Source organism: Candidozyma auris, chromosome 3 (assembly GCF_003013715.1).
Source record: "Candidozyma auris chromosome 3, complete sequence".
NCBI classification, from domain to species: Eukaryota; Fungi; Ascomycota; class Pichiomycetes; order Serinales; family Metschnikowiaceae; genus Candidozyma; species Candidozyma auris.
Window position 1 is genome coordinate 1,247,803 of NC_072814.1, and position 23,255 is coordinate 1,271,057.

At 45.6% G+C, this 23,255-nt stretch overlaps 11 protein-coding genes and 1 non-coding gene across 12 annotated transcripts; 5 read left to right on the top strand and 7 right to left on the bottom strand. All coding sequences in view use genetic code 12, as the record gives it.

The window, feature by feature from the left end:
- Positions 1-743: 743 nt before the first annotated feature.
- Positions 744-3,644, bottom strand: LIG4 (DNA ligase (ATP) DNL4; the record flags this gene model as incomplete). The annotated part of the gene is made up of 1 exon (XM_029032980.2): positions 744-3,644. One exon carries the CDS (start codon positions 3,642-3,644, stop codon positions 744-746), a length of 2,901 nt encoding a protein of 966 aa, XP_028893295.2.
- A 1,257-nt stretch (positions 3,645-4,901) lies between these two features.
- CJI96_0003196 (uncharacterized protein) lies at positions 4,902-6,845 on the top strand (the record flags this gene model as incomplete). Its single annotated transcript, XM_029032979.2, has 1 exon — positions 4,902-6,845. One exon carries the CDS (start codon positions 4,902-4,904, stop codon positions 6,843-6,845), a length of 1,944 nt encoding a protein of 647 aa, XP_028893294.2.
- A 335-nt stretch (positions 6,846-7,180) lies between these two features.
- On the top strand, positions 7,181-9,439 carry TEA1 (Tea1p; the record flags this gene model as incomplete). The annotated part of the gene is made up of 1 exon (XM_029032978.2): positions 7,181-9,439. The coding sequence occupies one exon, from the start codon at positions 7,181-7,183 to the stop codon at positions 9,437-9,439; it is 2,259 nt and encodes a 752-aa protein (XP_028893293.2).
- A 100-nt stretch (positions 9,440-9,539) lies between these two features.
- On the bottom strand, positions 9,540-11,270 carry CJI96_0003198 (alpha-keto acid decarboxylase family protein; the record flags this gene model as incomplete). Its single annotated transcript, XM_029032977.2, has 1 exon — positions 9,540-11,270. One exon carries the CDS (start codon positions 11,268-11,270, stop codon positions 9,540-9,542), a length of 1,731 nt encoding a protein of 576 aa, XP_028893292.2.
- A 353-nt stretch (positions 11,271-11,623) lies between these two features.
- Positions 11,624-13,261, bottom strand: ALG8 (dolichyl-P-Glc:Glc1Man(9)GlcNAc(2)-PP-dolichol alpha-1,3-glucosyltransferase; the record flags this gene model as incomplete). Its single annotated transcript, XM_029032976.2, has 1 exon — positions 11,624-13,261. One exon carries the CDS (start codon positions 13,259-13,261, stop codon positions 11,624-11,626), a length of 1,638 nt encoding a protein of 545 aa, XP_028893291.2.
- A 581-nt stretch (positions 13,262-13,842) lies between these two features.
- CJI96_0003200 (uncharacterized protein) lies at positions 13,843-14,298 on the top strand (the record flags this gene model as incomplete). Its single annotated transcript, XM_029032975.2, has 1 exon — positions 13,843-14,298. One exon carries the CDS (start codon positions 13,843-13,845, stop codon positions 14,296-14,298), a length of 456 nt encoding a protein of 151 aa, XP_028893290.1.
- Positions 14,299-14,701: 403 nt separating this feature from the next.
- Positions 14,702-15,817, top strand: CJI96_0003201 (tRNA-specific adenosine deaminase; the record flags this gene model as incomplete). The annotated part of the gene is made up of 1 exon (XM_029032974.2): positions 14,702-15,817. The coding sequence occupies one exon, from the start codon at positions 14,702-14,704 to the stop codon at positions 15,815-15,817; it is 1,116 nt and encodes a 371-aa protein (XP_028893289.2).
- A 37-nt stretch (positions 15,818-15,854) lies between these two features.
- On the bottom strand, positions 15,855-16,379 carry CJI96_0003202 (uncharacterized protein; the record flags this gene model as incomplete). The annotated part of the gene is made up of 1 exon (XM_029032973.2): positions 15,855-16,379. The coding sequence occupies one exon, from the start codon at positions 16,377-16,379 to the stop codon at positions 15,855-15,857; it is 525 nt and encodes a 174-aa protein (XP_028893288.2).
- A 407-nt stretch (positions 16,380-16,786) lies between these two features.
- CJI96_0003203 (uncharacterized protein) lies at positions 16,787-18,406 on the bottom strand (the record flags this gene model as incomplete). The annotated part of the gene is made up of 1 exon (XM_029032972.2): positions 16,787-18,406. One exon carries the CDS (start codon positions 18,404-18,406, stop codon positions 16,787-16,789), a length of 1,620 nt encoding a protein of 539 aa, XP_028893287.2.
- Positions 18,407-20,739: 2,333 nt separating this feature from the next.
- CJI96_0003204 (ribulose-phosphate 3-epimerase RPE1) lies at positions 20,740-21,432 on the top strand (the record flags this gene model as incomplete). The annotated part of the gene is made up of 1 exon (XM_029032971.2): positions 20,740-21,432. One exon carries the CDS (start codon positions 20,740-20,742, stop codon positions 21,430-21,432), a length of 693 nt encoding a protein of 230 aa, XP_028893286.2.
- A 132-nt stretch (positions 21,433-21,564) lies between these two features.
- CJI96_0003205 (uncharacterized protein) lies at positions 21,565-22,071 on the bottom strand (the record flags this gene model as incomplete). The annotated part of the gene is made up of 1 exon (XM_029032970.2): positions 21,565-22,071. The coding sequence occupies one exon, from the start codon at positions 22,069-22,071 to the stop codon at positions 21,565-21,567; it is 507 nt and encodes a 168-aa protein (XP_028893285.1).
- Positions 22,072-22,163: 92 nt separating this feature from the next.
- Positions 22,164-22,247, bottom strand: CJI96_0003206. The gene has a single exon. It is a non-coding gene; the product is annotated as a tRNA-Tyr (tRNA).
- Positions 22,248-23,255: the final 1,008 nt, after the last annotated feature.

Consider the following 23,255-nt stretch of genomic DNA (forward strand, 5'->3'; position numbering starts at 1 on the left):
GCGCAATCTGGCCATTTGCAACCGATGGATAGCATGTGCTGGAGCCTTCGGGGTCAAAGAGATCTTGAGACGTTTGAAGAGGCTGGTGAGACATTCCTAAGAGGATCTTGAGGCTGTGGAGAGCTCTATAAAGTTTGTTTCCTTCTCTGGATCTTCTCACGACTTTTTTTTTTCCTTCTCTGTAACTTCTCATGACCATTTTCTTTTCTCTGTCATCTGCTGCCTTTCGCAGCCTCTCCACTTTAAAGAAACCGCCGTGCAGATTCTGGAACAAACATGAATTGAGAGTCCAGCGCAATTGACCTTTCTAAATCACTGCCACTTTCAAGGAAACCTCTCCCAAAAATACCAAGTCGTTAATGCTTATTGACGATCTCTACTTGGCTAAGCGAAAACTCTCTCTCAGAGAGAGCACGGCTGCGAAGTTGCAGGGCTCATACACCTTGCTTCACTTGCCTCTTGAACGCTGGCCAAACTAAGCACTGAACTAACACTGGTTGCTCTGGGTTCCCCCACGCTACCGAGCGCACAGCAAGTGCAAGCGGGTTTTCTTTTCTCTAGTCGGGCAACCCTCGCAGCTCCACTTGACAACGCAAAATCTGGGGAAATTCTTCGACTGCAAAATAGCCCCAGATTTTGCAAGTTGCTCTTGACTAAAAGTAAAACATGCATTTTGGCTTTGAGAGCCTTTACACCACGTGTGGCTGGAGTTTTTCAAAGAAATAATTATTCCCTCTCTCTCTTCAATCCGCCGAGTAATTGTGATCTTCAGCGTCCACCACTACTCCTTCCTTGACACTTTCCACGACAAAAGACTCTCTCACAACCCTAGCGATTTTCTTGCCCTCCACGTATCGTGCCCTCAATTCTCTGCTCACTCGTGCTACCTCAGCCACAACCTCGTGCTTTTTCTCCACCTTCTCAGGCACCACTATATAATGACTCTGATGCACATCGCCAATGCACTCACCTCCAAAGCGGGCGATTCTCTGGCTCAAGCTGCCTGCGGCCGCCTTGTGGCTGGTGATGCTGCTCCTGCTGCCTACAATATGGAACTTGAGCCCGTAAAAGAGCATCCACCAATGGGGATCCAGCTCTCGGTCACTCTCCTCCAAGAAGAGTCTCCTACATCTCTCGATACTGTCATCAGCAAGCCTCTTTTTAACTGTGAGACTCATCAAGTGCTGGAGAAGCCCCTGGCTGCTGGTGGCTGTGACAACGTAGCTGTCGCCGAACTCGTCGACATTCTGGTGGGCTAAATTCATGAACCCTGCATTCACACTAGCCACAATGAAGCTGGGCTCGATGGGAAGTAGCTTTTCGTGGCGAATGCTTTCAACAATCCACCGGGGCAGAATCACATCAAATCCTTCTTTGTACCAGCGTTGCAATCGGGGCGTGAGATTGGTTCCAACCACCATCACCGTCTTTTCATGAAGCTCGTTTCTCTTTGGATTGAGCTCAATGGCTCCTCCGTGCAGCCTAACCAATTGCTTCAAAGCCTCTGCACTCATACTCTTCAGCTCGTCCGGATCCTTGTAATCTGTAGCAATGACAAAATGGATGCCCGTGAGCAAATCCAGTTCAGCGGCTATTTTCAACTTCTTCACCTTCTCGTACTTTTCTATAATCAGGTTTTCTCCTGGCCGTTTCCGGTTGCGGTTGACGTCCTGGTTCTTGTAAATGTCGGTAGAGTACCTGGCCTTGAGTTCCTGATACTCTTGCAAAGTGATACACTCGTCGTAGTCCTTGTCCTCTCTGACTGCTCGGCACCATAAATTGTGCAAAGTAGACCCAGCCGCGTACGGTGTTTCTGCCGTGACTTCTATGGACCTGGCCTTTATTTCAAGCACAATCAGATTGGCCGGGTTAATCCAGTAGTCTGGCTTTTTCGTCCCAAACTGTATTAGAGTCGCTGGAGGCTTTTCCACGGTGTAATCATGCCAGAAATTGACCAATTTACTTTCGATCTGGCGATACACTGCATTCAGAAACCCATTGGCCACCATGCAAAACAGCTTGTAGCAGCCTTCGGCCTCAATGTCTTTGAGTCCGCAAATATACGACGTTTTCACTCTGCCGATCTTGCCAATGACCACAAGGTCGAGGTTCTCACCAAAACTCTCAAGATACTCCGGCTTGACCTTGATCCAAGTCAGCTCTCGACTGTACACTCTATACTTTGAAAGAAGCGACTTCACCATGATCCCTTCGTTCCTCTCGCTCACTATCCGTTGCATGTTGGCCTTAATATCAGTAGGCGATTTGGCCTTGACCCATTCCAAAATTTCAAATCTGTGGGGTACTTCCTTCACCACCTTGTTGATAAGCGATTTTCGGTAGAATAATGGGAGCCCTGTGAGATCTCTTCCATTGAGATGAAGAATGTCAAAGATCAAAAACAACGGCCAGCTATTGTTTCCTTCGTACACATCAATCACATCAAACTGCTTGAGGGCTTCCTGGATAGCTGCTGATCGTAGCGTACCAAAGGGTAAAATCATCTCTCTGTCTTTGCTCCAGGCCACCATTTCGCCATCTAGCACTATACTGTGCACTTTGTCGTCCAATGCATCGGTCAAGTGTTTCGTGAGCGACCCGATGTGGATGTTCTCGCCATAAACCAAAGTGTAATCCCTTCGGCGGCGCGTATGCCAACGAAACTTCCCATTGACCATGTGCATCAACATTCTATCGCCGTCGATCTTCTCTTCTATAAGAAAGTGGCCTTCTATTTGCTCTTGTTTATACAAATCTACGAGCTTCTTGTCTTTGTTTTCTGTCTGCAATGCCACCGTCATCCTCTTGCACAAGCTGTCGTAGGAGATGTTTAGCTTCTGGGAACTCTGGGGAACAAACATGTACATAGGCTGCACACACAATTGTGTAGGCAACAACCGCTTCTCTGGATCTGAGAGCACCCAAAAGATTTTCTTCATGTCCTCACAAACCTTGAACAAATTGTAGGCGTCTGGATGCCACGCTAGAAAGAAAGCTCTCTCAAAAAACAGTAGCATCGACTCCTTAAGGATCATCTGAAACACGTATCTCACCTCAGGAATGGTCAATTTCTCCACAAACGGCTCCAAGAGCGCCAATTGCTCCTTTGACTGAGTTTTCTGGGCCAATTGGTCCAACACGTCGTTCACCTCAGCCACAGTCACCGAACTTTTCACTGGCACAGTCTGATCTCTTCGACGCAGGATGATTCTAGCAATAATTAACGGAAGGTCGCCCAATTGCCGTCTCTCCGAGTCATTGGCTAAGTTAGCTTTCTGCTGGTACAGTTTTTTCCAATTCTTGATGATCTGGTAGTCCCCCAGCCCCGGTTGAAGCTTCAACAACTTGTTGACGAGCCTCGTGAGCGCTACGTCCTTGACGTGGTACTTGCGCCCGTCCCTGTTCGGGAAAATGAGTCTTACTGCAGGGAGAATGTTGGGTCCAAAGTGAGTTCGCCATGTTTTCACGAATTCCTCGATGATATGGGTCTTTTTGGCGCTGACTGTGTCAAAGGGCGCTTTGTTTTCCAGAGTTGTGGACTCGAGCTTGAGAAAAAGATCCAGCACTAGAAGGTCAAAGGGAGCATTATTGTTGAAGTTTTTCGGCTCTTTCACGTTGTCCAAAAACAGCGTGTCCACAGACATTGGGGGTTCTGGGAGGAGAGTTTTGTAAGGATGATGTAGATTGCGAAAATAGTTGAAAAATCTGGGGTAGGTGCACCACTGGGGGGAAGTTGGTGAAGTGATTCAGCGACAGAGATCAGAGTTGGTGAATGTTTCAGAGGTCTGGCAAGTTAAGGAATAGCATAATTTCTGAATTATTTCGTGGTTTCCGATGTTGCGTTAATGACAAAAGTTATGTGGATTCCGCAGCCACTTATAGTTGGCTGGAGTATGAGTCGAATAGGAAAACGAGTGTCATATTGCTAGTAATGAGAACTTGAGGAGGGAGAGAGATCTGTAAACAAAGACGAAATGTTGTTCAGACCGTTAGCTTGCCTTACGTGAGAGAACATTTTGGGGAATTCATATGTTCTTGAGAGAAGTCCTTTATCATGAAAGTCGTTGAAAGACCCCGAGATGCGTTTCGGGAGTTTTCAATAATCTCATTGCCTTCTTTGACGGCATTGGTGGGTGTTTTTGAAAAGCTCACTTGCGTTAGGATTTAACATCACTAAATCCTACTCCACTCAAAATTCCAGGGATACCACTCAAAGACGCACGCTTCAGGAGATTAAGAACTACAAAAAACCTTCCTTTTGTAACGGGAAATCTCCATTTCACGTCAAGTTCTCTTTAGATTTTTCATAACTCTCCAGATTTTTATGTAACTCATATCTCAGGCCTTTAATTCCAGACAAAAGCAGACTCAGTATCAAGTAGCTGAGAAGCTCAAACTCATACCACGCAGTTTTCCATCAACTAGTAATGCCCTTTTCATCTACTCTGTCGTACCCTTGAGATGACCTAAATGACTTCTTGTTCCGTCACTTTCCTCGTTCACCCACCAAAATCTAGACCCTTCAAGCACGTAGCGGTGACTTTGCAACTTTCAAAATCTTTTGAGGCAAGTAAAAATTCCTTTCATCTTCAAAATACCCTCAAGTGCTAGGATTTTTGATTTTTCTCTCACTTTCCTTTCTGTCCCAACCTCAGTCCATCTATGTATGCGGCTTCGAGCCACAGGTTGCGAAATCTCAAGCCTAACTGTTTCCAACACTTTCTCCAGACTAGAGTCTACCAAAGAAAGACTCCAGCAAAAGTAGGGTCGAAATCGCCAACAAACCAATTCACCCTAATTTTATAAGGTCTAAAAATACCATCATCAACAAAGGATCCTCATACTAGCATCGACAAAGCCAATTTTCACCCCCACATCGCATCGTCACCCAATACACTTCCATGTCGTCAACGACGCCGAGAATCCCTGAAAACGCTCTGGGAAACGTTGCCAGCGGGAATAGCCGTTTCGGGTCGCCCACAACACACCTGCTTTACTCGCATCCTTCAAATGCAAACTTGTCTCATCTTGATAGCGCCGAGGGCACCTCCATGTCCAAACTGGACTCCAAATCGTATGACGAGCAGATCAACAACATTTCCAGTGGTGGCAACATCGACTTGAAAACGGTCAACAAGCACCTTGTGCCTCATGAGGACACGCTCAAGATGCAAGGTGGTGATGTTGCTAGGTATATGTATCATCAGCTCGAGAACGCCAGCAAGGGCGAGGTGGGGGACAAAAGAAGAACAAGAAGCTCTTCTTTTTCTAATTTTGAGGCTGATTCCCGTAGAGAGTCAATGGCCAGCGATATCAATGTGCCGGGTGGATTTCGAAGAGAGTTCCTTATCAACCGCTCATTGCAGAGAAACCTGACGCCCCCAAACTTCCTCACACGTAACTTCGTGGAGTTTTTGAGCATCTACGGCCATTTTACCGGCGAAGATTTCAGTGACGATGAAGGTGAGGACGAGACCGACGACGAATCCGCTTCAGTATCCTTTCCTGAAGTGTTTGACGAGGAGCTGCTGCTTCTAGCAGAGAGAAGGATCCCGCCTCCACCTAAACACCGCAAGAAGAAGCCCAAGCTGGAGAAAAAGGGTACAGCTTCGCTGGCGAAAACTTTTTTCTTGGTATTCAAGGCTCTAGTGGGGTCTGGAATCTTGTTTCTTCCGGGCGCTTTCAGCAATGGAGGATTACTCTTTTCTACCGTTACTCTCACAGGCTTTGGTGTTTTGACATTCTTGTGCTACATAGTGTTGATTCAGAGCAAGCAAATGTTCCACAAGTCGTCGTTTGGTGAGTTGGGCTACATCACTTACGGAAAACCATTGAAATACTCGATCATGGTATCGATCATTATCTCGCAGATTGGATTTGTGGCTACCTATGTCCTCTTCACTGCAGAGAACATGACGTCGTTTTTGGAGAACGTCGCACATGTACATGTGGAAAAATCGACAGTGGTAATTGTCCAGTGCCTTCTCTTGATCCCATTGGTACTCATCCGTGACTTGACAAAGCTCTCATTCACCTCGCTTATATCATCCACTTTTATCGTGATTGGCTTGGTAATAATCTTCTACTTCTCAGGAAATCAGTTGGCTACTGAAGGTCTTGGACCCAACATCGTTCAATTTGACTCCAAGAACTGGTCCATGATGATTGGTGTGGCGGTAACGTCGTTCGAAGGCATCGGCCTCATTTTGCCTATCCAGTCATCTATGGCACACCCAGAAAAGTTTCCAACAGTCTTGGCTGTAAGTATGCTTGTGATAACAACGTTGTTTGTCAGCGTGGGCGTCATTGGCTACTCTGCTTTCGGCGAGAAGGTTAAGTCTATCATCATATTAAACTTGCCTCAAGGCAACCTTTCTGTGCAACTGATTTTGGTGCTCTACTCGGTAGCCGTCTTTCTTACCGGTCCCTTGCAACTATTTCCAGCAATAAAAATCGGCGAGTCCGTTATTTTCAACTCTCGCTTATTTTTACTGGAAGAACAGAGAAGGTCCTACAGTGATGAAGGAAAATTATACCACACTTCGGGTAAGTACAACCCTCACATCAAGTGGTTGAAGAATGTGTTCAGGGCCTTGGCGGTTGTACTCATTTCTGTGATCTCGTACCTCAATGCAGAAAACATCGAGAAATTTGTCAGTTTCAATGGGTGCTTTGCCTGTATTCCTCTTGTCTACATCTACCCACCAATGATCCACTTGAAGACTTTCACCGATAAGCCACCCACGTTAAAAAACAAGTTGATCAAAACATTCGATTGGCTGTTGATCGTCGTTGGGATTGTTGTGGTCATCTACACAACCAGGCAGATTCTCTTTGCCATTTAAGGTTTACTAAACGTTTGGTCCGCGATGAATCATCGATGAATCATGGTGATCTACTGCGAACGGAAGGTCAAACTCATAAATTTCACGGTTCAAACCGAATAAAAGCTAATAGCAATGAATCTAAAAAAAATCAGAGATTCATCACATCTCTTTACATAGACACAATATATAGATGTATTTAGGTGGACATTGCCAGTGCCTGGTGAGTGCACGCAGGCATCTCAGAGATTCGTGGGGAAACGAGTCGGAAAAAAGTCCGAGCGTGAACGCTTCAAGGGTTAAAAAACCACACATAACAAACACAAAGGAGGGAAGACAACGAATCATCTCAGTCTATGGTCCCGGAACCAGACGCCACCAACAAGCCACAAGGTGCCTCCCTAGGCTTTCGAGCGCCTCCAGCTCAAAGCAATGCCGACGCTCTTAAGCTTAAACAGGAGGAAACTGATGGCGACATCCACAAGCGAAAAGCATCACAAAAGAAAGAAATGCCTCTTTCGTGCCAAAGATGTCGGCTTCGGAAAGTCAAGTGCAACTTGGAGCATCCCTGCTCGAGTTGTGTTCGATTAGGGGTCGAGTGCATTGTGCTAAGCGACATGAGGAAGAAGAGACCAAACGCTAGCTACGTGCTGACGCTCGAAAAACAGATACAGCTATTCTCAACGTTTTTCAAGAAGTTTAGCTCGTTGGGCTCACCCCAGGAAAAGCAACAGTATTTGGAGAAGAACGAAAAGGAACTAGAGGCCATTTTGCAGAACAAAGTGGAACAGACAAGCCCGCAAGCGGTAGGGCAACGGCAGAGTCAAGAGCCTGAAGATCCTCGCAAATCAGTGTCCATGGAGCCACAGCCTGCCACGAAAATCAGACCAGTTTACGGGCCCACAAGTGTTTACGATAACGACCCTGATCATCGTTTACACGCGATGAACGAGAAAAGAGGAAACCACGACATGACGGTGCTCAACCAGCTCAACAAGGACCCCGACATTCTTCACTGCCTCAAATTCTTTTTCACTTGGCAGTACCCGGGCCACAATATGTTTGTGTTTAGAGAAGCGTTCATGATTGACTTCTTCCATCCAAAACCTCATACGTTATACTGCTCGCCGGTCCTTGTGCTCAGCATTTGTGCTCTTGGGGCAAGAATGTCTGAGGTCGAGTCGATCTACAACAAGCTGATCACTTTTTATAACGAAGCTCGCAGTCTTTTGCTCTCTAGGTTGGAACACCCTTCCATTACTTCAGTACAAAGCTTCCTTCTTTTGGCCTTCTACGATATCTGCAACGGAAACAACTCCACCGGCTGGATGCTTTCAGGAAATGCTATGCGTATGGGCTTTGATTTGGGGTTTCAGCTTCATCCGGAGGTGTGGTTTTTGAAAAATAGAGGTGCTTTGAAACAACTAGACGTGGCCATCAGAAGCAGGATCTACTGGGGCTGCTACATGGCTGATCATTTTATAAGTCTTATCTTAGGGCGCCCATCTCTCTTGAAGCTGTCGGATGCCACAATTCCAGAGACTGAGGACTTACCTGAATTAGACTGGATAGACGACTACAAGTATGTTCCTCACAATGTCACGAATATTTCGGATCCCTTGAAGAACATCATCAACCTCATCAACATTTCAGACAACATGCTCAATGATATCTTCACCAAATCAGACCACCATGATTCGGACCACCACGATCTTGACGGTGATGACTTAAACTTGGTATCTCGTCTATCCATGTTGTATGCCTATAACGACCAGATCATGAAATGGAAACAAAACTTGCCTCCTGATCTCAACTGGGACCAGAACAGCTTGAAACAGACTTCTGACAACCCTACCGTATCCGGTGTACGCTACTACTACTACATCTTGATCCTTTGCCTAAATCGACCCTTCGTCGGCATTGCAAAGAACGTGAAGAACGTCACACATCTTTCTCCAGCAGTGGTGTGCAGCAATGCCATTGATGACCTTTACTTGGCCATCAGAGCATTTGAAACAGCTCACGGCTTGCGGAGAGCATCCATTTTCATCGTGTATTGCAGCATCTTGTCGATTTCGGTGATTCTTTTAACTACAACAAGCGAGCTGCTTGGTCAAGAGACGAAGGAAAAGCTCATATACTTCTTGAATGTTCTTGTTGGGTGCTCGAAGACGTGGGCATTGGCTGAAAAGTCCCACAAAATGATCAAGAGTAAGCTTCTGCTTCAATTTAGCCATGATCCAGACTTTAATCCTGGCGCCACGTCCAAGCGGGCTAGGAAGAAACAGAAGCTTGACAACACCAAGGCCAAAGCAATATCTTCAGAAAAAAACTATTTTGAACATGCTGCTGCTGTCAAGATGAACGGCTCATCTTCAGACACTGCTTCCTCCACTCATGAGAGCCAGAATCATGATATGTTCCAGCATCAACCAGACATAAATCTTAGGCACACATTACCAGAAACAAACTCAGACGATATGGACTTTCCACCATTGGACGAGGCCAATGTGGAGTTCTTCGGTCCTCCTGTTCTCATGACGTCAGATTTATTTAACGAGGACTTGGAAGCGTTGTTCCCAGACTCAATTTTCAGTTCCAGAACTCACGAGTAGTTCGGCTACATGATCAAAGAGATGATGTCTTGACTTGACTTCTTGTTCAAAGTAAAAATCGTTTGTACTATTATTTGGATCAAATGCAATATCATGAAGGCTAACCAGAGTTGGTTTTGCTTGAGATTTCAGCTTGCTTCACAAGATTCTCTGGGGCATCTTTCTCATCCATCATGAGCTCTATAAGCCTAATCTTGTCGTTCTTGGCAAACTTTTCATCTTTTAAGAGCTTGTCGAGCTCAGACGACTCTGAAACTTGCAATGATTCGTAATTCGTAGCACCAAACGCCTGCAAGAGCAACTGATGCTTCCAAGGTTGGATCTGGTTGTACTCAGCGTCAGGACCATGAATCAACTTCTCAATGGTGTAGCCATCATTGTTAATCACGAAGAGGTATGGCGTCAACTTGTGTCTTATCATAGAGGAAATCTCTTGCACCGTCAACTGAAGGGAACCATCGCCAACGATTAGAATTACTCTTTTATTAGGGTCGGCTTCGGCAGCAGCAGTGGCAGCACCGAAGGTAGATCCCACAGTGTAACCAATCGATCCCCAGAGCACCTGTGAAATACCCGACACGTTCTTTGGGAATCTTGTCTGAATAACTCCGAATGACGAGGTACCAGTTTCGGTGATAACGATGTCCGAAGGTTTCAAGAAGTCAGACAAACGATGCCAGAACCACTTTTGGGTGATCTTTCCACTCTTGTCAGGGTCCTCGGCCTTGAATGGGTTCTTAACAATGTCGACCGGAGTATAATGGGAGGTGGCATCCTTCAATTTGGGATGCTCAATGAGCTTTCCAAGAAGCTCCTTCATTCTGACGTTTGGGTAGTGGGCACTTCTGATCTTGGTGTGATCGGAGTGGAATTCAACAGCATTTTTGCTCAAGGAGTACGAGAAAGAACCAGTGTTAAAGTCACTCAACAAGGCACCAATGGAAAGAACTAGGTCAGAATCCTCAACAGACTCCTTGACATCTTGATACGACAATGAACCAACGTAGACACCGGTGAAGCGCTTGCCACTTTCGTCAATGTTTTTCGTTCCCTTGGCCATAGGGGTAGAAGCGTACTTGAACCCAGTAACCTCGATCAACTTGGCCGCCTCGCTGCTTGCATTGTGCCTGGAGCAGCAAGCATCGATGATTATAACAGGGTTCTTGGCCTTACTGATCAAATCTAACACGATCTCCAACACCTCTTCTTGGGCATCCTGGTCGTTCTCAGGAATCAGCAAATCAATTGGCTCATCCAAGAGCTTCTTGGGGACTTGCACGTCAACCATGTTACTTGGGAAAGCCAAATAGGAAGGTCTCTGGTTGATGTAAGCCTCCCTTATGACCCTGTCTATGACAGAAGGAGCATTGGCACCATCATCAAGAATACCCTGGGTTTGAGTGATAGCCTTGGACATATTACCAAATGCAGTGAAGTCACCGTTACCCAAGGTGTGGTGCAACAACAACTGCTTCCTTTGAGCATCAAGGGATGGGATACCAACAATGTGAAGCATACCAACATGCTCAGCATAAGAGCCGGCAACACCATTAAGAGCGCTGAGCTCTCCAACACCAAAGGTTGTGATGAGAGCACCGAAACCAAGTTCCTCGCCCTTTGCGTTACTTCTCACCCTCGAGTAACCGTCAGTGGCATAAGCAGCGTTCAATTCGTTGGCACAGCCTTTCCAGGTCAAGTTGTCGACTTCATCAATCTTGTCAAGAAGTGTCAAGTTGAAGTCGCCAGGAACTCCGAAGATCGATTGCAAGCCAATTGGCTCTTGGTGGAGTCTCTCGAAAAGGTATCTTCCAAGGGAGATAGTATCAGACATTATTCTCGGATAATTTGGTGAGGAAGCGGAAAAGGGCCTGTTATAAAAGGTTGCCAAATGAACGACTGATGTCCGAATCCGAGGAGCCCCTTTGCCAAACACGCCTCCTGGACCCTGTACATATAGCAATTGCTGCCAACCTCCGCATGCGAGCAACCATAGAGAGCCCTACATACCCACATCAAGAGATTATCCGAAGGGGATGTTTAGGGGTGCATATTGGAAGGAATTAGCAATATTTTAGTTTTTCACTCGCCAATCACCTGCTGCTTGCTGATTTTAGTATTGGTTTAGTTTATTATGGGGGCGTCTTCTTCAAGGGAATTGACAGAGTTGGCGCCTTGCAGAATAGCCTAGCTGGAAGGATCCCAGATGGTCTCGTCGACAAAGTAAAGCCAATTGAAGGTGTTCCATGAGCTAATCACTCCGAACCCGCAGTAGACACTGTAGATCATGAGTTTGAGGAACTCAAGCTGGCGGAGTACCTCGTACTTGTGCTGGAAAAGGTCTATCATACCAGTGATGATGGTTACAGGTAAAAGACCCAATATAAAGAGATTGCTTACTCTATCCAACATGTAACCTGACAGTTCTGTCAAGTGGCTGGGTACTCTAACAACTTTCCTGAAGTGGAAGTAGAAGATGATGTACCAAAGTAATGTAAAGACGACTTTGATAAGCCATTCTTCTGGGGTGAAGATGAGTGGGAATAAAGAAACGTAGCCACAAGATGCAAGAAGATTGAAACTGCTTAAGAGTCTCTTGTCTCTCGTCACTAGGAACGAGATGGGGAATATGACGATTAAAATGGCTTTTTCGTGGACGTGCCAGCCAAAGAGGAAGGACGCGTAACCACAAAGCGTCAAGGCGCCAAGGAACCGTTCAAACGTAGGCTGGAGGAATAGTGGGATAAGAGCCATGAGTTGATAAAACAATGTGAGCAAGAATGTGAGTTTTGGAGTAATTGTGGGCAACACAAGGAACTCAATGTCACCAACTATGCCTCTTGTTGAAGAGGAAACTAGCTTTTGATTGTTTAGGAGGGAAGGATCGAACTGAAGCACCCTCTGAAGAGGTATTCTGGAGAGAGGGACTCTTTTATAGACTTGAATGAGCACTCTGTCGAGAAACGAATACAAAGCCCAAACATTTGGCGCCCAATATGCATGTGTGAGTCCTCTGCTGAAGGGGAAGAGTCTGGCGATCATCTCTGGGATAACGTGGTAGTATATGAAAGGCCCAAAAGCAACGATAAAAACGCCAATGACCACCGAGCCCAATTTGAAGAGATTCTTCCATCTCACAAGACGTACTGCGTTATGGGCAAAGCTCATTTTTGGGTCATAGGACAAATTAAGGCAGTAAGCCCGAAGCAAGTACACGAACACGGCTGGGGCCAAGTACAAGTAGATGTGTTTGAAGCAGAGAAGTACACTAAACCAGAAGCCACACCACAAGAACTTCTCCAAACGGGCACAATTGATCATGAGCACTAAAAACCCATACAAAATGCCATTGTATTGGAAGTGTATGTGATCAATGATCAAGATCCCTGGAGAAAGCACCAAGCTCAGTGCAACCACATACGCTCTCGTAGCCTCCTGGTTCAGCCTAGCAGACTTCACGTACCATTGCAACGCCAAAAACAACACCAATTCAGACACAATCACCGAGAGTCTCTGGAAAAACACCGTGGGTAAGCTGTAGATGCCCTTTTCCACTATGGCCAAGCAGCCATCTTCTCTCACAAAACGAGGCACTAAGTACAGCAACGCCCACTCGTAGTAGGCAAAGAATGGGGGGTAATCAAGTGTCCACTGAGAGGTTTTTTCAATGTACCACTGGGCCACTGGAAGATTGTGGGTAATGGCCAACCAGTTTCTGTGGACGTCTAAGTCCGTGGAGTGGTACCCAATTGATAGTAGTGCTTTCAAGGCTAGAGAAACGCACCAGATGTTGAGCAAAGAGTACTGCTTGGAGCGCTCAGCCATGGCGTAGATGGGGATGTTTGGTAAAGTTATAAGGTTGATGGTGTGGTGAAATCCATGTAAATTTCGCACCCGTTGGATGGACATGGAAAGTGGACAGTTGGGAGATAAACCTACGCAATTCTACTGGTAATTGATTTTGGGTATGTGAGAGGTGTGATTTGAAGAATTGAGGGTATTTGCTGAAGAGATGTCTGGAATACGTGGTTATGTTGTTGTAGGCTCTTGTAATGGGGCAATAGCTCTGAAGCATGTTGCACGTACTATTTAAGGAGCTCTACAATGTATACTTTGGTACAGTTGTTATAAAATCTGAAGCTAATCTTATCTATGTTTGATTCAGCAAACCTTAACAGAGTGGTATTCTTGTCTTGGCTAGTCTCTATTTTGCAACCAAAGAAAATATACATATAGTGCGATTGTATACTGGAGTCTCCTTACATACACCTCAGTCAAATTTTGCCTTCCTTAAGACCATCCACAACTTTCTCCTGTTTTAGCTAATTTCTAGCAGACAATTGCCACATTTAACCGCATATCTCACGTTCTTAAATTCCATTCAACCAATTGCCACTTCTTACGTCATGTTCGGCAACGACTACAACGCCTTTCAGGAGATCAACGAGGAGATTGCACCGGAACAGTTGCAGATTCTCAAGAACCAGCTCGAGCTGGAAAACCCACAAACACCAGATTCGCAGTTCAACTATGCGTGGGGGCTTCTCAAGACCAAAAACTCGAGACAACAGAAACAAGGAATGGATATCTTGACAGTGCTCTACAGGGACGTCCCCAGAAAAAGAAGAGATTCCTTATACTACTTGGCCTTGGGAAGCGTCAAATTGGGAGAGTATCTGAATGCCAGAAGATATGCTGAGGCGCTTCTAGAGAAGGAACCGAACAACTCGCAGTTCCAGTCGCTCAAGAAGGCCATTGACGACAGAGTCACCGAGGACGGGCTCATTGGGCTTGGAGTCGCTGGAGGCGTGCTTGCAGTGGGACTCGGGATTATGGGAGCCGTTCTTCGGAAAAAAAGGTGATCCCGCTGAATCTTGGGATGCTTGCAAGGCTGGCCTTGCATGATGAAAGGGAAAGAGCGGATGCACAAAGGGACTGTGTTGGAAGAGGATACCTACTGGAGTAGGAGAACCTTGATTTGAGATGAAAGAGGGTCTTTATGTTTCATGTGACGTCTCTGTTAGCCCAATTGATTTTCATGTATCTCATCTCATCCCAATAAGTAAGTTATGTAACACACACGAAGAGACAATAGCGGCAGGACTCACCTATGTATGCAACGTAGCCAGAATCCTTTCTAAGCTGACATTTTCAACACCTACAACGATCCCAAATACGCCATCGTCTGCTCTCTCTTCTGCTACCAATTTATGTCTTGGGTTGGGTGCGAAAAAGTGAAGGCTTAAGAGTCCCTCTTTCTTTGGTATGGCCCCCAGCCATGGGCTTGCAAATGAAATCGCTGCTGCTGTGACATCTGCTTTTGATCACATCAATTCTACTGCTGGAAAGCCTCGGGTTCGTGATAACGGCGTCAGGGAATGGACTGTTCTTGCTGGTCTAGTATCAGTAGATGAGAAGGAGAACATTGAAGTCATCTGCTTGGCCACGGGCGTGAAGGCGCTACCTGACCAGGTCAGAAAATACTCCAATGGGTGGGTGGTACACGATATGCATGCGGAGATTCTTTGTTTGAGGATGTTCAACTACTTGGTTTTGAAGGATGTGGTGAGAGACAGAGAAGGAGAGGATTCAGTGTTCTTGGAAAGGGAAAATTCAAGGTTAAAGCTCAAGTCAAAAATTAAGATGGCTTTGTTCATATCAGAGCCTCCATGTGGCGATGCCTCCATGAGTTACGTTGCTCAGGGCCGTGAAGCTTGGGAAGAGCGAGCTGAGGAGCCAGCGGCAAAGAAACAGAAAAATGAAAGCTCAATCACGATAAACCGAGGAAGAGCTGGTTTTGATAAGCTTGGAGTTGTGAGAACGAAGCCGGGAAGAGCTGACAGCAACGTCACTTTGTCAAAGTCGTGCTCAGACAAGCTATGTTTACGGCAAGAGGTAGGTATCCTCAATCTGATCAACAGCTTTCTTGTGGATCCAGTATATCTAGACTACCTTGTATTGCCCAAGGAGAAGTTCCGAGAGGACGATTTTGAGAGGTGCTTCGAACGAATTGAGATAGAAAAAGGCAAGAAACTTGTGCCCTTGGTCTATGACAAAGACTCATACAAATTCCATAAGTCCCCAGGCTCCGTGCCTTCTCCAGTAAGCCTTGTGAGCTCTCCAGCTTCCAGCATTGTACAAGTGTTATCCAATGGCGCCAAATATGGTGGATTTGTCAAGAACAAACCACCTAAGCCCTCCGGCTCAAGTATCCTTTGCAACCAAAATATGGCACGAATTATCAAGCAACTCCCAGAATTCCAACAATTCAACTCCTACCTTGATATTAAGCAAGCTCTGGAAAGACATCATCTTAAGGCCAGCCTCGAGGCTGCTCTAGGCGACTGGATCCCAACTACACCTGACAACTTCCTTCTCTAAAAAATGCATGCAGCTATTTACCAATGTCTTTTGAGTCTTACTCGCTATCGGAGGGTGACGCTGAGCCCTCGTCATCAAGATCCTCCTCTGGTTCAGGCACCTCCCTGGTTAAGCTGCCAAACTCAGCGCTTTCCAAAAGCGTCCGAAGTTTCTCGTTTTCCCTCACGTAGTTTACTGGCTTCAATCCATGACGATCCACGATCTTAGCGTCCGAGCCAGCATCCACCAAGTTGTCAATTATGAAATAGCCATACTCTGGCTCGTCTCCGGCGAATTTCACCGCCAAATGCAACGGCGTGTCGCCGTCTCGGTTGAGCGGATCGATCTCTACGCCTTCCACATCCAAAACTGCGTCTATGAATTCCCAATTGCCTATCAGCGTGGCAAGATGTAAGGGGGAATTGCCGGTAATTACTTCCTTGGTTGTGTTAATGATATTGGCTAACTTCTCTTGCAGCCCTAACTCTTCCTTGATGGTATTGAAAAGCTCCACATTATTTCTTCTGGCACTCTCCAAGAGCTGTTCCGAATACGTAGCCCCTTCGCTGTTTTCTTGAGTCATTCGGGCTGTGCTGGAGGTTGGTGATAGTACGCATTTACCACTCTAAGGTGGATCCTTGTGGTGTCTGGGTGTCGAGTTCAACTACTGTCTCCAGACATCATCACCAGGACAATGAATGGAATTGTATTCTGTGTGTATGAAACGAATTTAAAGAGATTTGCACTGAATTGCATTTGTCTGCTTTGTTCTTTTATGGTTCTTCTTTGACGCTAATCATACATGCGGTTAACTACTTTGAGCTTTGCGAATGGTTGCAAAACGCTCAAAATTATCAACAGTGTACTCCTCAGAATGCTTTTTAGACAAATGTCGAGTATGAAATATCATGAACGCCGAGTCTCATGCTTTCTCTTGATTGAGTCTACACTTCACTCCAAAAATATGTCCATAACCTATCTACCACCTGATCATTCCATTGCGGATACCTTTTCATAAACAAATCTTGTCTTCCGCCTGATGTTCTTTCCAAAAACGATAAATACCAAAAAGCTTCCGTTGATCACAATCGAAAGCATAAACATCAACCACGTTGTCGTGGCTAATCCACAACGATTGAGCCACGGCTGGATCGCAAACGTGAACCCACACCCAATCATGTTTCGGAGAAACAAGATAAGCACAAGCGACTCAGAGGCCGCTTCGGTGTAACTGTCAATTGCGTAGGTCAAGCAAATTGGGCCTGCTGCAGCCATGGCAAACCCGAGAAACCCTTGACCCACTATGATAGAAACAGCCCAAGGCTCTTGCTTGAGAGGTGCAATGCAATACGCTATAAGGCCGCCAGCGTTGAACAAAGTGGGCGCAATCATGGCCCACAATCTGAACTCGGGCTCGAGAATACCGTTATTTCTATGAGCTAGTTTGACGGTAAGCCAATCGACAAAAGGGCCTCCGTAGATCATACCGATCAAGCTTCCTCCAAGGGCAGAAAGATTCGACAAGCCGACAGACGATGTCGAAAAGTCATAGTATGTGGTGTAAAGCTCCGATTGGGTGGTCGTGATGAGCGAGAGCCACATCATCTGGGCTCCATACACAATGCCCAGCCACACGACTGCTGGGAAACATGCTGTGTAGATGGGCTTGGAGAAGATCTTCCAGAACGGTTTCTTGTCGTTGTATTCGAGCTCTAGAAGCTGCATTCTCTTCTTATAAGATCTCTTTGGCTTTGGCGATGCGATATATGAGTCGGACTCATCCACTGGATCCAGGCTGACGAAGGACTTTCCCTTGGATTCTTCTGGGGTCTCAGACTCATTCATCATGGCAGTCTCTCTCAGTTTGATCTGGTGCAAGATCTCGTTTTCGGCCTCGCTGCCGTCTCTGGTGAACGAGGTGTCCTCCATTAAAACCAATTGCACCACGAAAAGCACACAGAGAATTATCACCTGAAGCTTGAACGCCCACTGCCAGCTGGGCAAGTACGACGCCACCACGGGACCAATATAACTTCCGAAGTAAATCGCAAACACAAGCCATGAAAGCCTGCTAGCCCTCTCGTGGACAAAAAACACGTCTGTGGAGGAAATCTCCACCAAAGAGTTGGTGGGAGCAGCAGCAAACCCACACACAGACATCAGCGCCATGATGTAGCTGACGTTATCTGCGTGGATCGCCAAAGCGTTACCCACCACCGCCAAAGCGGTACAAAACAAGTACACGCCTCTTCTGCCCACCTTCATTGCCGTGGGCTGCAAAACCACACACCCAACTCCCAAAAACAAAAAGTTGAGTGCCTGTGCAACATTAAGTCTCGAGGCAGTCACCCCAAACGCTTCCTGCCACTCCCCCCAGTATGGGCCTCCCCAGTTCACCGTGATGGCCAAAAACACACTCCATACCCATAGTAGGATGAACTGGAGGTTTTTCTTTCTTTTGCTCCACCGCAATGGGTCGTTGATGTCGTCCAGCGGCTGTGGTTGCAAAATGATATTCTCGTTTCCATCTTGCACTTTTTGCACATTTAGCGTGCCCGCCAAATCCAACAAGTGGACTGTTCCAGGAACGTGGTCTGGATCAGACGACATTTCAAAGCTATCGTATCATCGTCGTTGAAATCCATCTTGTACTTATGCTTTTCTTGTAAGTGTGGGGGAGAGTTATCGCAGCTGGGCCGGATCCATATTCCTGATGTGGAAACCTTTGCGCTCGCGCTAACGTCCCCCACAAGGTGGACGGTGAAAGCACAATCTGGCGGAAATTTACGAGCGGAAAGGGCAAATAAAAGTTTGCATCGTGGGCCTACAGATAAACATTGAAAAACGTCAATTTTATATTTGGTTTGGATACTGTTTGTGGGGACAACAGGGTATTCCGTGTTCAGTTTGGGTGCAAAAAGGAAAAAGTAGACCTTCCATTGTGCTCGCCGTTAGAACTCAACAATGGAAATAAAAGAGTGGAGAAAAAGAAACTAAGCTGCAACAACGACAGAAATGTATGGGGTTTCTAATCTTCTGGGTTTATAGTGCTCTCCTTCTTCTGATCAATTGGATTCCCTTATGCGAATGCAGTGGGATTGATCCCTTTCCGATCCTTCTCTATATGCTTTAAGGGTTATTCTGCATCGCCGACGATTTAAGGGGGACGTTCTTCGATTATTTCGTTTATAAGTGTGGTGAAGTGACCCTCAATTGAGTATCGATCTGGGTCTGAGGTGTGAGGATGAATCCAATTGAAGATAGGCATATCCTAGTTCTTGATTTATATGAGTTGATGACCGACGATCGTGGAAGGTTTAGAATCGATGGAGGTATAAAATGTGGGACAAGATGTGGCTGAAGCATCGGGGAAGGCGTGCTCAAAAGAAATAACACTTTTCATACAGATATGTGGTCGAAGAAGAGCTCGCCCACATTCATGTCAAACAGTATTACGATATCCAAAAAAGGGTTCCTGCTGGCCGCTCACGCCTCGTATCTTATTTTGTCACCTTAGCGCACTTCAACGAGATTCCGCCCAAGCAACGCTAGAGGCACAGCAGGTAGGACCCTTATGCAAAATCTTGGCTTCTGAAGAGATGGGGTTACCGCCGACCCATCTTTCACTGTGTCACGGTATCTAGCTCTCTCAACGATTCGATTCCGCTTCAAAACAAAGGGGTTTTATCGGTAGATAGAAATATGATGGATATATTTCTCCAACGCTTTTGGACAAGTGGTCGACTACCACAATATTATGGAAATTGTTTACTCATTAAATTGACTCAACTAAAGTACGGTTTGAAATAATAAAAAAATAAAAATAAAAAAATAAAAAAATAAAAAATACCCTCAGGAGGCTGCTCTCTATTCGACACTCGGTGTATGTATATTTACGAGACGGACAAAACTGAGACCAGCGGATTAGGCTGCTCTCAGTCTGAATTTCCGAATGGCCGAAAGCCCGTTCAAGAAACTCAGGAGGTGCTGTAACCATTGCAGAATTCCTCAGTTATTTTTTGTGGGGAAGATGTAGTAATAAATTGAGTATCGTGCAACTAATCAAGGGCACTAAAATATGTCGTAAAAACTAAGATTTAGATCTCATCTAGGACAATTCTAAATTCGAATTCCTAAAATTTTGTAAAAATGGTTCGTGAAGAATCGTAGCAAGCGTGTCTGATGAATTTCTAGAAAATACTCACAATATGAGCACTTCTCTTGTGATTCGATCCCAAATAGTACAATGAAGCACTCTCCTTCCATTATTTTTAGGGCAAGAATCTCAATACTGGCTTTGATAAAATCCGTTGAGAGAAAGAGTTCCTTATCATTATTCATGAAGTTAAATAGTATGTCAATTACGAGCACTCACATAAGTCCAAGGAGTTTCAAGTCAGGACCAAAGCCTCAATTCTTTCCAATCTGTCATTGCAAAAACCCTGAAGCCCACATGTACTTCAAACGGCAAGCAATCTGTACTTGACCTCCGTATTCTGCTTCCATCAACTATCACAGCGAGAGAGACTTCAGTGTCAAATTACGCTTTCAAAGCTATTTGTGAAAATTATTCTGGGGAATTCCGTTCTAAGTGTCTCTAGAGCTAAACATCGGCTTTTTTCACCGTTCACTAACTCACCCACACTAAATCTCTTTTGCTCAGCTAAACTATATTCCAAGCAGCAAAGTGGATAATCACAGAATCAATTTTCATCATGTGACAACCAGAATCTCCCACGTTAAAAACCTAATCCTCTTCCCTACAACCACAAAAATTTGGAAGCCCTCATGGTAACATTCCTCAGCTTGCCCAACCCTCACTAATTCCCCCCAGAATCTCCAGTACCTTTTTCGCAGCCAATGTGGCACCCGTCCACCAGCTACCTTGCTATCGAGCCCAGATCCATTATCTTACCAACTACGTTCCAACACCAACCTTCATCATGGTTAAAGCAATTATTGCCCCCTCGATTCTTGCGCTGGACTTCGCCAACTTGGGATGTAACTGCCACAAGATGTACGATTCTGGTGCTGATTGGCTCCACATCGACGTCATGGACGGCCACTTTGTGCCCAACATCAGCTTGGGGCCTCCAATTGTCAGCAGCTTGCGTAAAGAGTTCCCCAGAAAGGCCGAGAAAACGTTTTTTGATTGTCACATGATGGTGCTGGAGCCTGAGAAGTGGGTGCCTGAGATAGCCAAGGCCGGCGGTGATCAGTATACTTTCCACTACGAGTCTACCAAGGACCCAAAGGGACTTATCAAGTTAATCAAGGAACACGGCATGAAGCCTGCGTGTGCAGTGAAGCCAGATACGGCCGTGGACGTTTTGTATGAGTTGGGAGACGATTTGCATATGGCATTGATTATGACGGTGGAACCCGGATTTGGCGGGCAGAAGTTTATGGCTAACATGATGCCCAAAGTGGACGCCTTGAGAAAGAAGTTCCCAAATTTGAACATCCAGGTCGACGGTGGCTTGGGCAGAGAAACGGTTCCCGCTGCTGCTGACGCTGGTGCCAATGTCATTGTAGCAGGTACCTCCTGCTTCACGGCTCCCGACCCAGCTGAGCTCATTGACTTTATGAGAGAAACTGTAAACAACAGCTTGAAAGCAAAAGGGTATTACTCTTGAATTTGACATATTGGCTTCTTGCTTGCTGCGATATTTTGCAGAATAGTCCAGTTATCTTAGAGAATGTCTATTACCGATACACCAAATGAACAAAAAAATACATGAAGTTATGTCATCTCCCTTCCCATCTCTTTAGAATGCTTGCACGCCAATAGTGGTGCCCTCACTTGTAACATTCAAGTTCATTCCTACGGCGTCTGTGTCGTCAATCACTGCCCAAAGCGCCTGCTTCACCTTATCCAAATGGGTAGGTTCCTTCTCATGCTTCTTTTTCCTTGGAATTCTACTTTCACCATCGCCCATCTCGATGTCCATGTCTTCCTTTGCTTGAAGATCGATACTCAACTGCTCATTTCGCTTAGCAATATACCTGCTGTTTCTTTCAAGCTTTTTCGCTCTTTTCCCGCTAAGAGTATTGGTGGTAACCCCGCTGCTTGGTGTTGGGCCTTCTCCGGTATAAAGAGCTACGGCCTTGGAGTCGGTGGGTCTGGGGACGGTATTCTTGTTGTATCTGCCGTGAGATGATCTGGTGGGCAATGCGGTGGCAGCACGGGCTGCTCTCTTTTTGGCGAGCTGCTGGGCGTGATGAGCTCTGTGGATTTTATTTTTGGGCTTATTCACAGCGTTTCTCGAAGGCATTGTAGATGTAATGAGTAGGAAGATGTAAATATCTTGTTATCAAAGATGAGATGGATGCGAAAAAAAATGAGTACTAATACTCAAAAAAGAAATCTCCCGGGGGTGAGTCGAACACCCGATCTCAAGATTACAATCACATTACAGTCTCGCGCCTTAGCCAGCTTGGCCACCGAGAGGATTTCTTAGGAAAACAAAGCAAACTATCATGATATTCTTATTGTTACAAACCGATTTTTGTCACTAGAATGCTTTAAAGGATCTCTGTCCCTTTTTTAAATATATTTTGATGTTTTTTATGTTTTAATTTACCACTAAGCCTCTCAAATCTCGACTTTTCCACTACAAAGAGCAGCTTTGGAGAATAAAGTAAGTTTTTGGGCCACTCGAATCTTATTTAACTTACCGTTGGGGGTTCAGAAGGTAATATCTAAGGATTCATAGAGTCATTTCTCTCTCTTGATTGATTTCCAAGCATTGGCGATGAAATTCAAGCCCCTCAATTGCCGTAAATAAACCTTCAGATCCTTTAAACATGCAGTTGTTTCTGGAAAAGAGCGTGTCATACATGAGAGGTCAGATATGATACTTTTTCTGGAGAAAGTCAGCTGGCTGCCACCTTACTTCCTGGTTTAACGTCGGCAGCCTCGTGAAGCTACATTAAATCTTGCATTAAGGGCCTCTTACAACAGCACTTTGAAATAAACATGATATTCACTATAAACTAGAGGGAAAGGTAAAGCATCAATACTTAGTCCTCAACTCAAGCAAAGCAATCATCAGCGGCCATTTCTTCTTTTAATTGTCGCATTTGCACAGCGACGAGCAAGTGCACTGGGCACAAGCGCATGGGTTACATTTGCAGTGTTTAGCTGGAGCAGACATGTTCATAATCTGGATTAGTGATGATGGTATGGTAACAAGAGAAGACGGATCGGAGAAATATGTACCTCTATTTATACCTTTTTCTGAGCGGTTTTTGCCCAAATGAAATGGCTGCGAAATTTCTGCCTCTATGCATATGTGCGATATTTGTGCGAACCTACTGAGTAAGCTTCAGGCGAAATGCACTCAGAGATGCTGGCTGAGGGGCCTGGGTCACTGTAAGTGGCAAAAAGTGTGATTGATGGTCACGAGAGCTTGTTGAATCTGCATGTATTATAATTGCAGTTCTAGCGTTTTTTATA